Genomic DNA, 17,266 nt, shown 5'->3' with positions numbered 1-17,266 from the left:
TGTTGTTGACCCTCTATATAATTGGTATAGTATAAATGCAAGCTCTCTGCACCCCAGGATTACTAGCTTTTGCTCAGGATCAATGTTGATCATTTTATGGCACATTCAGTATTTTACTATATAATTATAGTATTAAATATTTACATGCAGAAAAAAATAGGCTATTTTGAATAGTTCAGGGCTGATAGTCCTACTCAGATCCTTTCTAATAAGAAAACATTCAACTGTAGGGTTGTTCAGAGATAATTTAAGTAGTCTTGCAGAGGAACACCTGAAGAAACCTTAAGGGTTCTAGATTTGATCTTTTTTCTGTTTCGTTAGAACTGTGAGAAATAATATAACATTTTATAATTCACATTAATTGCGATAATATACTTGTGATGCAAATATTTTAGGGATATAAAATGTATCGAGATATTCATGTTTGAAATGAATACAGTAGATGAGAAAAAAATCTGATAATTACAATTTATAAGGTTTGATTTTTTTTTCAACTCTATTTATAAAAAGTATAAAAGGTCAGAGAACACATAAATAATAATACATAATAATACAAACATCATAATATTGTACAAGAGATTTAAGGATCCAAAAAATATTTTCCAAATTGTAATTTTCCTAAAAAACATGGGAAATGTCTGCATGTTCTTAAAAACAGGGGAAATGTCCAGTTATTTGAAGCTTATGAGTCTGAAGATGAGCTGAGTGACACTTATGCAGAAATGCTTTAGTCTTCATAACTTAGTATCCAAATACAAAATATATCTTTGTCCTCTGAAACAGACTACAAAAATACATAATTTAATATAAATATATATATATATATTTTAAAATAACTATATCATTTACAAAAATACAAATTAAAACACAGTGGTAAAGAGAGACAGATAAAGATCGTGAGAAAGGCTGCTCCAGCTGAGAGCACTGATCTTTAAGGTGGATACATTTGCATTTAGCACCAGTTACAGTGTTGGATTTTGAATTGTTTAGGCTGTATCTCCTAACTTCCGTCAGAAATACAACCACCCATTAGTGCATTAAATGAATTAGTACAGTATTGCTGCATAATAAAGGGTGTATCAAAAGTGTAAGTTATCTAAACTAGAATAAGAACAAAAATATAGGCTATGTTTGGACTAAAAATCTCAAATGGAGGTAAATCCAAGATGCACGTAGCTGATCATGAATGCATACTTTCATTGAGTTAATGCCATTTACAAATATTTGTCTGTTGCACAAGCTGAGCTCAACTTACACCCTACAGTGAAATCCCCAGTGTTATCATGTCTAGTGTTAAATTACCACCTCCAGTGTTGAATTATATTTTGAAGTGTTAGTGTTAATTTAATAGCTACTATAGGCCTACTGCATTAACAAACAAACAAACAAACAAACAAACAAACAAACAACCCTCTTAGGCCTATGGTGTTTATACAAGTCCCAGTGGACAGAATAAACACAGTAAAGCTTAATTCAGTACCGGATATTTTGCTATGCAGGTTTTAAAAAAATTATTAGATATGTTAATTTCAAGGCTAAAATGTGAAAAAAGAGCAGACAGATTCAGAGGTGTCCTATAAAGCACCCTGAAGACGTTCTGTAATTATAACTCCGTGCCCTCTCTCGGGTAGATGAGACTGTTTACACTGAAGCTGTTGTAGAAGTGGCCGTTGTACTGCGCACTTTGAGCGCCGCCGAACGCGCTCGAGTACGTGGGCCGGTTCGCGTGCACGGTGGGGTCATTTTGCTCCCCGGGTGGCGCAGCGTCAGTCGCAGAGGCGCCGTGATACGGGCTTAGAGCGCTTATGTTCCGACTGGACAGCTCGCTGATTAGCCCCAGGGAGCCCTGTCGAACCGCCGGCCCCGGGGCCGAGCTCATTCCGGACATGGTACTGTAGAAGCTGTTGAAGCAAGGCGCTGACGCAGGAGCCCCTGGAGACGTGCTTCTGTGGCTCTCATTGGCTGCTGTGTCTATTTCCGGAGACACGGCCCCACCCAGATGCGCGCTCTCAGAAGACTTGACACCTGCAACCGGTCGGCCATCCTCGGCTTTGGTACCACTAGAAAGCCCGGTGCCCGCTTCTGACCTGCGCTTCCTTTTTCGCCGAAAGTTTCCGTTGTCAAACATTTTTTCGCAGTTGGGATCCAAAGTCCAATAGTTTCCTTTTCCTTTGAGAGAAAAAAAAAATCGACATAGTTACACATATCATATAAGAAACGCATTTCTATCCTAAAATGTATCTAAAGGAGAGTAAAATAATTTCCAGTGAGAGAAACGTCAGCCTCTATATTTATAAACACTTAGGTTAATATGGGAAGCCTTGGGCTGAGGTGCCCTTGAGCGAGGCACCTAATTCCCAACTGCTCCCCGGCGCTGTGCATGGCTGCCCACTGCTCTGGGTGTGTGTGTGTGTGTGTGTGTGTGTGTTCACTGCTTCAGATGGGTTAAATGCAGAGAGGAATTTCACAAGTGTGTGATGAATAAAGTTGTGCTTTCTTTCTTTTCTTTCTTTCATATGGATATGCGTTTTAGATCGCACCATGGTCTTATGTGCATTAATGAGGGGTGAATAATGTTTTATGAGGTTTCACTGACGTGTATCCTCTCACCTGGATCATCCTCATCGCGTGGAACTTTCTTGAAGCAGTCGTTGAGGGACAGGTTGTGCCTGATGGAGTTCTGCCAGCCCGCCTTGCTCTTCTTATAAAACGGGAAATTGTCCGCTACGTACTGGTAGATTTGGCTCAACGTGAGCTTTTTCTCGTGCGCGTTTTGGATGGCCATGGCGATGAGAGCAGAGTAGGAGTAGGGAGGACGCACCAGCTTCAGCAGCTCCTCCTGACTTGCGATGGAGAGCCAGCCAAGGTCTGGACCCGCGAAGCCGGGCGGGTTGGTGAGATACTGCCTCTGTGAGCCGTAGGACGGAGGGATGAACGACGGGCTGCTGTTTCCGTGTAAATATGATGGGGAGGAGTTCACTCCGGGACCGTTGAGCCATAGGTACGGGTTTGGGGTGGCCGCGTACTCTCCAAGGCCGTAACCGGCCGGCCTTTGCGCGTTCGCGACACCCTGCTGGTGGTAAACGAAGTTGTCGCAGTACATGGCCATCTCCGGGGCGTCGGGCGCGCTCTTGGGCTGGAGAGGGCTCGCGGCGGCGGAACTGTGGTGGATCTGCGCGTCCACGGAGTTCATCATGTCCCGTCACAGCACTGGATAAATCCCACAGCGGGCACACGCACACTCTCTGTCTCACACCAAGCGTGCGCTGCTCTCACCGCGTTCCTTCGCACACACGCGACACCCGACAGCAACAAGTGGTTTGGATGAACTGAAGTGGCTTTAGGCATTTATAAGGGCGCTGTGCGCCAGGGCGCTGCACCACTCCCAGCCTATAGGAATTAGCGATCAGAGTCGGGGGCGTGGTTACCTGAGTGGACAAGATTCATTCATAATCAGAGTGGAATGAAGGCAGAGGTTAGGGAGATTCGACAATTATTTCTGCTTAGCAAACTATACACCTTGATTTGGTTTTATGGTAAGCAACACATTGAACCTGAAGCCTTCAAGCTTCCCATTTTCCCAGGGAGTATAGGGTTTTATATGTGAAGCGATACATTTATTAACATTTATTAACCCTGTATAAACTACTGAGCACAGTTCATTGTTTTACAAACATCTTTGAAGAAGCAGAAGATGATGATGATGATGATGATGAAGAACCTGGAGACTTGTCCAGGGTGTACCCTGCCTCTCGCCCATAGTCAGCTGGGATAGGCTCCTATTTGCCTGCGACCATGTACAGGATAAGTGGCTACAGATAATGGATGGATGGATGATAATGATGAAAAAATGGGAGAATCATTTTAATTGTTTATCTGCAGTTGATCCAGTTGCTCTTATACACACAGAAGAGCTACACATTTGGGGCATATATGCAGCACGTTATAAAAAAACAAAAACAAACAAACAAAAAAAACATTACCTGAGATGAATAAATTCGTAATGGTGGGAATTGTAACATTGCTGGATTGTGAGTTGAAACTCACTGAATTTTGCTAAGTCTGAATAAAAACATGCTCTTACTGTCACACTACGTCAGTTTATTATTTGCACATCTGTATGCGACTTTAGTCCTTCACAATGCTGATCAGTTCATGAATAATTCTGTGAATTAAATCAGGTCTCAGCAGCTATAAACCCTGTGAACTCATACACACATAATACTCCGGCAGCTACTTTACAAAAAGACACTCTGATTTATCATTATTTTCCTCTTTTTATAAAAAAAGATATATTTTATCAACACGAAACAGTTTTATTTTCCTATGTTGTGTACCTCACACAGAGAGGGATAAGGGGATTTAGCAGTGTATTGTACTGAGCTGAAGGAGGAGGCTTGAACACACAAGATTTTGTGGGATAAGAAAACTGAGATTAACAGCCTCCCAGCCAACAGAAAGAGAAGTTTGCATGTCCAAGAATGGACAGAATAATTCACAATTCTTAAAGTCAAATGATAATCAAAAGCAGCTGGTCAGTGTGAATACAGGGAAAACAGCTGGCTGAATACTACAAGTGAGTTGGAGTATATTGCATAGCTCTTGACTTTGCTCTACATTCCTCTTAGGAGGGATGATTTAAATATGAAATAAATTTTATTCCGTATATGTATGTAAGCTAAAAAAACCCCAAACAAACAAAAAACCAACAACAATTACCTACTAAATAACTGAGACACTCATAAATGACTGGCATCCTAAATGACATGATGATAAAGACAAAGGAGTATTTTATTACTAACAATAATAGTACAGTGGTGCTTGAAAGTTTGTGAACCCTTTAGAATTTTTTATATTTCTGCATAAATATGACCTAAAACATCATCAGATTTTCACACAAGTCCTAAAAGTAGATAAAGAGAACCCAGTTAAACAAATGAGACAAAAATATTATACTTGGTCATTTATTTATTGAGGAAAATGATCCAATATTACATATCTGCGAGTGGCAAAAGTATGTGAACCTTTGCTTTCAGTATCTGGAGTTGACCCCCTTGTGCAGCAATAACTGCAACAAAACGTTTCCGGTAACTGTTGATCAGTCCTGCACACTGGCTTGGAGGAATTTTAGCCCATTCCTCCATACAGAACAGCTTCAACTCTGGGATGTTGGTGGGTTTCCTCACATGAACTGCTCGCTTCAGGTCCTTCCACAACATTTCAATTGGATTAAGGTCAGGACTTTGACTTGGTCATTCCAAAACATTAACTTTCTTCTTCATTAACCATTCTTTGGTAGAATGACTTGTGTGCTTACTTAGAGTCGTTGTCTTGCTGCATGACCCACCTTCTCTTGAGATTCAGTTCATGGACAGATGTCCTGACCTTTTCCTTTAGAATTCACTGGTATAATTCAGAACTCATTGTTCCATGAATGATGGCAAGCTGTCCTGGCCCAGATGCAGCAAAACAGGCCCAAACCATGATACTACCACCACCATGTTTCACAGATGGGATAAGGTTCTTATGTTGGAATGCAGTGTTTTCCTTTCTCCAAACATAACACTTCTCATTTAAACCAAAAAGTTCTATTTTGGTCTCATCTGTCCACAAAACATTTTTCCAATAGCCTTCTGGCTTGTCCACGTGATCTTTAGCAAACTGCAGACGAGCAGCAATGTTCTTTTTGGAGAGCAGTGGCTTTCTCCTTGCAACCCTGCCATGCACACCATTGTTGTTCAGTGTTCTCTTGAGGGTGGACTCATAAACATTAACAGTAGCCAATGTGAGAGAGGCCTTCAGTTGCTTAGAAGTTACCCTGGGGTCCTTTGTGACCTCGCCGACTATTACACGCCTTGTTCTTGGAGTGATCTTTGTTGGTCGACCACTCCTGGGGAGGGTAACAACCGTCTTGAATTTCCTCCATTTGTACACAATCTGTCTGACTGTGGATTGGTGGAGTCCAAACTCTTTAGAGATGGTTTTGTAACCTTTTCCAGCCTGATGAGCATCAACAACACTTTTTCTGAGGTCCTCAGAAATCTCTTTTGTTTGTGCCATGATACACTTCTACAAACATGTGTTGTGAAGATCAGACTTTGATAGATCCCTGTTCTTTAAATAAAACAGGGTGCCCACTCACACCTGATTGTCATCCCATTGATTGAAAACACCTGACTCTAATTTCACCTTCAAATTAACTGCTAATCCTAGAGGTTCACATACTTTTGCCACTCACAGATATGTAATATTGGATCATTTTCCTCAATAAATAAATGACCAAGTATAATATTTTTGTCTCATTTGTTTAACTGGGTTCTCTTTGTCTACTTTTAGGACTTGTGTGAAAATCTGATGTTTTAGGTCATATTTATGCAGAAATATAGAAAATTCTAAAGGGTTCACAAACTTTCAAACACCACTGGATCTTCTTCTTCCTCCTCATCATCATAATAATAATAAAGTCTTCTTCGGGGGCGGCACGGTGGTGTAGTGGTTAGTGCTGTCACCTCACAGCAAGAAGGTCCGGGGTCAAGCCCCGTGGCTGGCGAGGGCCTTTCTGTGTGGAGTTTGCATGTTGTCTGCGTGGGTTTCCTCCTGGTGCTCCGGTTTCCCCCACAGTCCAAGGACATGCAGGTTAGGTTAACTGGTGACTCTAAATTGACCGTAGGTGTGAGTGTGAATGGTTGTCTGTGTCTATGTGTCAGCCCTGTGATGACCTGGCGACTTGTCCAGGGTGTACCCTGCCTTTCGCCTGTAGTCAGCTGGGATAGGCTCCAGCTTGCCTGCGACCCTGTAGAACAGGATAAAGCGGCTAGAGATAACGAGATGAGAAGTCTTCTTCAAATGTCAGTGATTAATCTAAAGAGGTAAGGTTAGTTCACTCTTAGCCTACAATATTATTTATGTTATTTTTGATGTATCAGAAATCTTTCATTAAACTTTGTCAAACAAAATCTGATCCATGATCCATGTAATGCATTGACAAAAACTGCTTGAACTGAACAGCACACTTTACAACACAGCTACTCTGACAAGAACGAAAGAAAGAAAGAAAGAAAGAAAGAAAGAAAGAAAGAAAGAAAGAAAGAAAGAAAGAAAGAAAGAAAGAAAGAGGCAAAAAAAAAGGTTCCAGCAACATTTCTTCATTTGTCCCAGGAAATGGGAACTTATTAGTTACAGGTTCATTATGGGGTAAGCCAAGGCCTAAAGGTTAGAGAAGCAGCTTTGGGACCAAAGGATTGCTGGTTCAATTCCCTAGACCAGCAGGAATGGCTAAAGTGTCCTTAAAGGAGATACGCAGAACCATGGCCTCACTTTTTGTTTAAAAATGCCCTGAGACCTCAAGAATGGCATAGGAATAGTTTTAAGTGTTAACAATAAATCTAATATAGTAAGTTTTACAATTAAAGTGATTTATATAGGTAGCGGTCTGAGTGAATGACTTTGACATCTGTGACATCACAGCAGGAAGGCTATCGGTCTCATCGCCATTTCCGCTGTACTAAAACACAGAGCTGACTGAAACTCCAATCCTATCCTCCATTTTGAGCTAATTTATCACCATGCCATATAGATGTGTTTCTGGCTGGTGCAGCAACATGACAGAAGGTGGATTTATGTTGTATTCATGGCCCAAGAATGTTCAAACTGCAAAGATTTGGATGCGTTTTGCAAGAAGTTCACAGACATATTGGGTGCCTATGAAGTGGTTTCTCCTGTGCTCTGCACATTTTACTGAAGACTCATATGAGACCTCTGATCTATTGAGGAGCATTGGCTATAAGCCTGTATTGAAAGAGGGTGCAGTACCAACAATTAAAGGAAAAAAAACTACAGGAAAAGGAAAGTACATTCAGTTGCACCAATTCTCCCAGAGTGTGAGCCAAGGGTTGTTGCTAAAATCCGGGATGAGATGGGATGTGACATATTATTGCTCAGGCAGTGACCTCCCTGCGGTTGTTGCTAAAACTGGTGATGTCCTGTCCTGTCCCGGGTTTTAGTAATTGCCTGACCTGAGCAGTAATGGCGGAGTACTCAGTATGGAGAAAATGGAGAATGAGTGGAACAGCTGTCTGATTTCTCCACTGGATATGCTTGCCTCAGCAGCAATATCTCGCCCTTACATGGAAGAAGCAAATGAATGAAGAACTGAAAGTCAGATTGTTTCAAAACAATTGGCCACAAGCTCAGCCTTCAAGAAGCGAGAACACGGGTAAGATGTGACTCTCATTTGGATACAAAACAACAAAAACAACAACACTCGTTGTTTACCTGTATTTAGATTAATACGTATTACTTGTATTGTGTATTTAAGTTACCAGTATAAGATTATTTAATTTGCTTCAGAATGTGATTGTCTCAGTTCATCTGATTATTTAATTAGCCTTTTATGTTTTATCAGTGAAAATGCATGCATGTACATGTATGTTGCATAAGTTATAACACCTATCCTGTTTTAATGAGAATCAACCCACAATCAATGAAGTCAAATCAGTCTTAGTTGAGCAAGTTGGTAACAGTATCTCTTACTTTCACCATAAATTTTTATTTATATGGCCTTGGTCTATAGCTGTCAAAGGCCTTAAAGCCGGTTCCTGTCGTGACGTCATGCACTCAGGGCTGGCTGGCTCAGTGGGGCAGCTCGAATGCCAACTTTGCAGTCGATTTTAACTCTCTCTCTCACTCTCTCTCTCTCTCTCTCTCAAAAAAAAATTTATTCCCATTTATGCAGCATACAAGAGTCAAGGGCGGAGATACTATCCACTCAGAAATGTATTTAAAAATAAAGGTTCTGTGTATCTGCTTTAAGCAAGGCAACTAACCCCAGGCTGCCCATGCACTGCTGTGGGTATGTCAGGGTCTGATAAATGCCTGCAATGTAATTAACATAGTAAGACATGTGAAAGTCTATTATCATGACTATTAAGAACATTTCGATCTATTTATTTAGTAATAATTAAATATAATCATAAATATTTAGAATTTAATTATTTTTCATGCTTTGCAGATACATTCTTACATCTGGAGTCAGTTAGAAATGTAGACATTTGGGGATTTATTTATATTTTGGTGTAAAACAAAATCTAAATGCTCTCACAAAGGACGTCCATATAAAGAAAACTATTAGCAGAACTGGAATTTGGGGATAATATCAGTGTTTACATAAAGAAAAAAAAGTATGCTATTGTAAGCACTGAAAGATGGGGAACTCCATACTGACATTTTGTCTGTCTCTGAGAAGGTGAATGGCGCCATCTGGTGGCAACTTTTAGTAGGAAAATTCAGAGCTCTCTTTCGGTAGTCTGGTTAACACCAGACCATATCCCGATTGTGCAAAGCAGCATGGGATTTCCCAGGCTACTCTTTCGGTGGGTGATGGCATGAAAGTAGAGATGCCCAATTTTAATGTGGATAGTTAATGTGAACCCTTAGATATTTTTTTATGTGTTTGAGTGGTGCTGCTGATGATATATTCTTTTATTAGAATAATTTGCTTGTCCTTGGCAAATTATTGAATCTATATTGCTTTACTTAGGTATGGTTCTTAAGCTTGGTGACATAAACTATATGATGGAACATGTGCAGACATGGGCAGCATGGTAGTGTAGTGGTTAGCACTGTCACCTCACAACAAGAAGGTTCTGGGTTCAAGCCCAGTGGATGACAGGGGCCTTTCTGTGTGGAGTTTGCATGTTCTCCCTGTGTCTATGTGGGTTTCCTCCGGGTGCTCCGGTTTCCCCCACAGTCCAAAGACATGCAGGTTAGGCTAATTGGTGGCTCTAAATTGACTGCAGGTGTGAATGTGAGTGTGAATGGTTGTTTGTCTCTATGTGTCAGTCCTGTGATGACCTGATGACTTGTTCAGGGTGTACCCCACCTCTCGCCCATAGTCAGCTGGGATAGGCTCCAGCTTGCCCGTGAACCTGCACGGGATAAGCAGTTATAGATAATGGATGGATGTGTGGACACCTGACCATCACAGCTATATGTGCATTTTTTGAGCATCTCATTCTGGAGTTGGTCCCCCATTTGCTGTTATAATAACCCCCACACTTCTGGGAAGTTTTTCCACTAGATTTTGAAAAGTGGCTATGGGGATTTGCCCATTCAGGTTGGGCACTGATTTTTAGTGAGGAGCTGATAAGATTAATATTTGGGGCGCACCTGTTTCTCTGTTTTTCATAACACACAGGATGTTCCAACCAGCACACAAAACTGTTATTGTCTATTCTTCTGCACCCAAGGTCAACTTCTTACTTGGTAGTGCTCTGAACTCCTGTATCCATTTCTATAAACGTCATTATTTGCTGTCATGTCTTAACCTATTGTAGAAGAATATATGCATTTGTTTGTATCGAACTGACCAATCATGTTTATTTCACCAGACCTTTATGTGCAGATGTATACTTATGTTTGAATTAGAATAAACTGAGAAACATCCCTGAACCTGGTCTCTGTTTTCAGTGAGGTCACTCCTGGGCCCATGAGGAAACCTATTGCTGAGTGGGCAGATGCATGGGGATTATTAATTCAATGTTTTGTTCTCAAAACTTTGATACACACAATTTCAGAACTTAACTGGAGCCCTGTGGTGCAGTCAGTGTTCCAATTCATCTCAAAGGGTTGAGGCCATTCTCTAGTTCTTCCACTCCAACTTTGACAAACAATGCCTTCATAGGCCTCGCTTTGGGCACAGGGACACTGTCATGTTGGAATGGGTTTGGACCTCTTATGGCCCTTTTCCACTACCCTTTTTCAGCTCACTTCAGCCCGACACGACTCGCGTTTCGACTACCTCAGAGCAGCACGACTCAGCTCGCTTCAGCCCTACTCAGCACCCAAAACTCGCACGGTTTTGGAGTGGGGCTGAAGCGAGCCAAACTGAGCTGAGTGAGGCTAGGGGCGTGAGGAGACACTCCCCTGTGCACTGATTGGTGAGGAGGAGTGTCCTCACATGCCCACACATGCCCCGCGAGCACGCTGGGATCCGTAAACACCGTAAACCCGGAAGAATAATAATTATGAATTACGAGAATTTCTGAAGCCTTATGTGCCTCTCCTCATCTATACGCTCTTGCCAGTATCTGTTGGCGTTGTCAGTGACAACAAGCCACAGCACCAAGACCAGCAACACTAACGACTCCATGTCCTCCATGTTTATTGTTTACTATCCGGGTCGTGAGACTACCGCTTAAAAGGTCACTGATGTCACTGTTTGCGCCGCCTAACGACATCACGTGACGTCCACCCACTTTTGCTAACTCCACCCAATGTGTCCACCCACTTCCAGCCAGCACGGTTCAGGGCGGTTGTAGTCAAAATGCAACTCCAACAGCCCCACTCAGCTCGACTCAGCCCAACTCAGCACGGCACGGCTCAGCCCAACTCAGCCAAGTTGGTAGTGGAAAAGCGGCATTAGTTCCAGTGAAGGGAAATTGTAAAGCTATAGCACACAAAAACATTCTATACAATTGTGTGCTTCCAATTTTGTGGCAACAGTTGGGGAAGACCCACATATGAATGTGATGATCAGGTGCCCACATACTTTTGGACATATAGTATAAACGTAGAGCTGTTTTGCCAGTGTGACACTTTTTGATAGATAATTGTCTGTAATGTACCAAAATATTTTATAAAATGCTTAATGTCTTTAGTAGAATGAACTATAAGTTCCCAGGCTTTTGGACAGTCAATAAACATAAAGCAGATAGATGGGGGTTTGTGTTCAGTAGTTTGCTTTCAGTACAATGGTGTCAACTGAGAATGTGTCACTTAGGGTTTTTAGTTAATTACATTTAGGTTAATTAGTGTTTAAGTTTTGCAGATATTGGTAGCCAAAACAAATAAGAAGAAAAATTCAAATCAGGAGCAAAATATTCAGAGGATAGAAAAAATCTACACACCCCTGTTAAAACTGCAGGTTTTTATAATGTAGAAAATTGAAACCAACATAAATGACATCGGCAGCATGGTGATGTAGTGGTTAGCGCTGTCGCCTCACAGCAAGAAGGTCCAGGTTCGAGCCCCGTGGCCGGCGAGGGCCTTTCTGTGCAGAGTTTGCATGTTCTCCCCGTGTCCGCATGGGTTTCCTCCGGGTGCTCTGGTTTCCCCCACAGTCCAAAGACATGCAGGTTAGGTTAACTGGTGACTCTAAATTGACCGTAGGTGTGAATGGTTGTCTGTGTCTATGTGTCAGCCCTGTGATGACCTGGCGACTTGTCCAGGGTGTACACCGCCTCTCGCCTGTAGTCAGCTGGGATAGGCTCCAGCTTGCCTGCGACCCTGTAGAACAGGATAAAGCGGCTAGAGATAATGAAGTCAGATGAGATAAATTACATCAGAGTGTTTTTCTTGTCAAAAGATAATCAATCAGAAGAGGGATACAAAAGAATTTCCAAAAAGTGTTGAAAAAAATGGGGCACTATGACATTACCAAGAACAGGACGTCCCTCCAAAATAGATGAAAGGACAAGACGAAAACTCTTCAAGAAGGCTGCCAAGAGACCTACAGGAACATTAAAGGAGCTGCAGGAATATCTAGCCAGTACTGCTCACTCCCTGCATGTGACAGCAACCTCTCATATTTTTTACATGTCTGGGCTCTGGGTTAGGGGGCTAGACACAAGCCTGCCTAAATCACCCCAAAGCATATGGCAAAATGTGTTACGATCGGATGAGACCAGTGTAGAATTTCTGGCCGTATTTCTAAAATACATTCACTGAACACTTTATTAGGGACATTATACTAATACTGGGTAGGGCTCATATTGCTCTCAGAACAGCTTCAATTCTTCATGGCATGGATTCCACAAGATGTTAGAAACATTTCTTTGAGATTCAGGGTCATGTTGACATGATTGCATCACATAATTTCTACAGAGTTTTCAGGTTTCTTTCATACTGCAAATCTCCTGTTCTATCACATCCCAAAGGTGTTATATTGAATTCCGATCCAGTGACTGGGAAGGCCACTGAATTCATTGTCTTGTTCATGAAACCAGTTTGAGCAACTTTTGCTTTGTGACATGATGCATTATCATGCTGGATGTAGCCATTAGAAAATGGTAAATTGTGGCCATGAAGGGATGCACATGATCAGTAAAAATGCTCAGATAGACTGTGGCATTAAAGCAAGGCAGGTTAGGTCCATGGATTCATGCTGTTGGTGCCAAGTTGTGACCCTACCATCTGTGTGCCTCAGCAGAAATCAAAGTTCATCAGACCAGGCTACATTTTTCCAGTCTTCAACTGTCCAGTTTTAGTGTCCAGTGCAGCCTCAGCTTTCGGTTCTTAGATGATAGCTCTGCTTTTGTAGCCCATCCACCTCAAGGTTTGACATGTTGTGCATTCTGAAATGCTTTTCTGCTCACCGCAATTGTACAGAGTGGTTATCTGAGTCACTGTAGCTTTTCTATTATCTCAAAACAGTCTGGCTATTCTCCATTGACCTCTCTCATTAGCAAGGCTTTTCTGTCCACAGAACTGCTGCTTACTGAATATTCTTTATTGCATTATTCTGAGTAAACTCTAGAGACTGATTTGAGTGAAAATCCCAGAAGATCAGCAGTTATAGAAACACACAAACCAGCCTGTCTGGCTCCAACAATCATGCCACAGTCAAAATCACTAGCTCCTTTTACACAGATATTCCACAATATTGGCATTAAGAAGACCCTCATTATGCCAGCTTTGGTTGTTTACGCTGAACCAAACAAAGCTGGTATAAAGCCACACCAGTTTGTGTTTTTACATAATGTGCTGGCGTTCTGGAACCAGAGATGTGATCTGTAACACAATGGAATGTTGGCGTCTAGGGTGATGTATCATATACTAGGCGTCTAAAATACAAATACCCCAAGCATACTGACTTTGCTTTCAAAACATTAACAGCAGATGAACTGAGGTGCTTTTACTAGCCATGCACATTTATACCACTCTTCAAATGCAAGCAAAGTTGCTGAACATCATATTTGTGCAATCAGAAATATGTTGAAGGAGAAAGTGAAGTGTGAGAAGTGATTAGAGGCAGAAAGGCGCATCGACCTTAGAGTAAATGGAGATTAGAGTGCATCAGTTGCCCTCACTTTCATAAAATCTGATGCATTTTTGTTTGGGTGTTCCTTTTCACCAATAAAGACATCCTGTAAAATTTTTTGACCATATTCAAAAGTCTAATGGTGGCACCATGAGGTTCATTTTTTGCCAAAAAACACTTATTTTATGTTTTCGTGTAAGGTTTGAATCACAATGTTGGACTCCATTTATTGATTTCTTGTGACCCAGAGATCATGGTAAGAACCTTTGCAAGGGATTGAGAAGCATTAATGTGATTCATAATACATTTGTATTGTTTAAAAGTAGTTGAACAATGATTCAATGAACAGCTAAAACTCAAACTGTGCTTGATAATATATTTAGAATATGTACTAAAAATGTGTATCTAAGATATTTGGTATACTCTATAAGGTGCCATAATGTTTCATGAAAAGTGATCGAAATTTTGTCATAAAAGTCATAAAATAGCAGCATATCTGTGAAGATACTCAGTCATCCAGGTACATAGTAATCTGTGGTTGGTAGAAGAGAGCAACTGGACTTGCTTGAAAAGTCTTGAAAACGTCTTCAAGACTTTTCAAGCAAGTCCAGTTGCTCTCTTCTACCAACCACAGATTACTATGTACCTGGATGACTGAGTATCTTTACAGATATGTTTCTACGCACTTTGGGATGAGTTCCCTTCGACTGGTGCCGGAGTATGAGAGGACTTCCAGAAAACTGGCAGACATCTTAGCCAGAGAGGATCATTAATTTTTGTCAACCTGGAACGACCATCACTGAACAGAGGTGGGTGTCTATGACATCTATCAGCCACCTACAATGCAGCCATCAGCATTCTGATTTGGATTCTATGATGATCCATGAGAGGATAAATACTTGATACTCCCTATTAGACAGACAGAACTGAGGATGCCTTTCGGACGAGAGGCGAAACGTCTTCAAGACTTTTCAAGCAAGTCCAGTTGCTCTCTTCTACCAACCACAGATAAAACAGCAACTTTTTCCATAACTTTGAGCTCCTTGTGCCACCATTAAACTTTTTAATTTTGTCAAAATATTTCACCCAATGTGTTTTCTTACCAAAAGGAACATAAAAACAAAAATGCATCATGATCGGAGGAACTTTTCATTTTTAGGGGGCAACTGATGCACCCTAATGGAGATATTTGAATTTGCACTGGTCTTGGAATTCTGGCTTTGTTACTACCGTTCCTGGCTCAGAGGCAGAACAAAATTATCCTGCATTCTATATTTGGACCTTTTACACAGAATGATGTTGAGGAAAAAAGTTGCATCTTCCTGTTTTGAACAGGCAGTGTAAAAGAAGCAACCGAGATCATATTTTTTCCCCCGCATTCTGATGGTTAATGTGAATGTTACTCAAAGCTGTTGACCCATATCGGCATGACTTTATGTATTGCACTGCAGCCACACAACTGACTGATTAGATAACTGCATGAATAAGTAGGTGTACACATGTTCATAATAAAGTGCTAAGTAGGTGTATCATTTGGCACAAAAACAAGACAGTTTACACACTCAAAGAACACCATACCTGCTATGAAGCATGGTGGTGGCAGCATCATGCTATGTGGCTGCTTCTCTTCAGCTGTGCCTGGAACTCTAGTCAAGATAGAGGGAATCATGGATCGGCCCATATACCACTATTTAGGCCAAAAACCCTGCAGGCCTCAGTAAGATAGATGAAGATGAAGATAAAAATTCACCTTCCAGCATGATAATGACCCAAAACACAAGTTAACAAAGGAATGACTTCAGAAGAAGAAAATCAACATTTTGGAATGGTCCTGTTGGAGCCCAGATCTCAAGCTTATCCAAAAGCTATGGAATTATTTAAAGAGGGCTGTGCACCAGAGATCCCCTCGCAATCTGTTAGAGCTGAAACATTTTTGCAAGGAATAAAATTGGCAAATTTAAATGTGCTAAGTTGGTAGACTCTTATCCTAAAAGATTGAGTGCTGTATTATAAGCAAAAGGTGCTTTAACAAAGTGTTAGCTAAGGGGTGTGCACACTTGCGCAAACCAACTATTGTAAGGTCCTCCCCCAACCCCAACCTGAATTTTGTTGGTTGCTACATCATATTATAGGTGGAAAAATTTACATGATTTATCTTTGTTTCATTTTTTACATAACATAAGATACATTTTATTCATCTCTCGGCGGGGAAATTTACATGTTCCAGCAGCTCACACATAGAAAGAGTCAGGAATAGACAGTAAAAAAAAAGAGTGCAATAAAAGTATAAAAAAATAATAAAATAAAAGAAAATAAATAAAAAAGTAAAAACACAAGCCATGCATGTAATGTACACAAAAAAATAAGAATGGAACTTAAATAAGAGTAGTGCTTCACCTGAAGCAGCAATATTGCACTAATAAAATACTTGCAACTGAAATAGGAATAGAAATATTGCACTAGGTAGTGAATGTTATTATACAGAATAATATAACTAATGAGGATGGAATATGCATGTAAAGTAACCAATAAATGACAAAAAAGACAGGCTATGGACATAATTGTTCACAACAATTATGAGTGAGACATGAATAAGAAAATACTTGCAAATTAAAAGGATATTGTACTAAATAGTAATATTATTGCACAGCATAAGTAGAAGATGGCGATGAGATGTTGATAAAGTGACACAGTGACAAAAAGGTGATAGTGACATTGAGAAAACAGTGCTCCATTATGCCATGCTGTCCTTGAAAAGTCTGGCAGCAGTTGGAATGAAGGACCTGTGGTAGCATCCTTCTTGCACCGTGGGTGCAGCAGTCTGCTGCTGAAGGAGCTACTCAGAGCACCAACAGTCTCATGTAGGGGGTGAGAGGTGTTGCACATGATTGACGTTAGCTTAGCTAATGTCCTCCTCTCACACACCACCTCAGTGGAATTCAGAGGGCAGTCCAAGACAGAGCTGGCCCTTTTCACCAGCTTGTTAAGCTTTTTCCTGTCTCTCTCAGAGCTTCCACATCCCCAGCAGACCACGGCGAAGAAGATAGCAGATGCTACCACAGTGTCGTTGAATGTCCTCAACAGTGCCTTGCACACTCCAAAGGACCTCAGTCTCCTCAACAGATGGAGATGACTTTGGCCGTTCTTGTACAAAGCATGTGTGTTGGTAGTCCAGTCACATAAACCTGCAGTTGTTCAAAGGTGTGTAGAATGTTTATAATCACTCTA

General features: G+C 41.1%; 1 protein-coding gene across 1 annotated transcript; it reads right to left on the bottom strand.

Annotated features, from left to right (window-relative positions):
- Positions 1-1,603: 1,603 nt before the first annotated feature.
- foxi2 (forkhead box I2) lies at positions 1,604-3,196 on the bottom strand. The gene is made up of 2 exons (XM_060924680.1): positions 2,611-3,196; positions 1,604-2,169 (listed from the first exon to the last, which is right to left on the bottom strand). Exons 1-2 carry the CDS (start codon positions 3,194-3,196, stop codon positions 1,604-1,606), a joined length of 1,152 nt encoding a protein of 383 aa, XP_060780663.1.
- Between the last annotated feature and the right edge of the window lie 14,070 nt (positions 3,197-17,266).

Source organism: Neoarius graeffei, chromosome 7 (assembly GCF_027579695.1).
Source record: "Neoarius graeffei isolate fNeoGra1 chromosome 7, fNeoGra1.pri, whole genome shotgun sequence".
In the NCBI taxonomy this organism is placed as follows: Eukaryota; Metazoa; Chordata; class Actinopteri; order Siluriformes; family Ariidae; genus Neoarius; species Neoarius graeffei.
The sequence above is the reverse complement of the archived record's forward strand: the minus strand, read 5'-3'. Positions and strand labels throughout refer to the sequence as shown.

Excerpts from the sequence above, each read along its gene's own strand:
- foxi2 (XM_060924680.1), bottom strand. The coding sequence starts at position 3,196 with ATGATGAACTCCGTGGACGCGCAGATCCACCACAGTTCCGCCGCCGCG. Across the intron at positions 2,170-2,610 it reads ACGCGATGAGGATGATCCAG|GAAAAGGAAACTATTGGACT; the intron begins GTGAGAGGATAC and ends TTTCTCTCAAAG.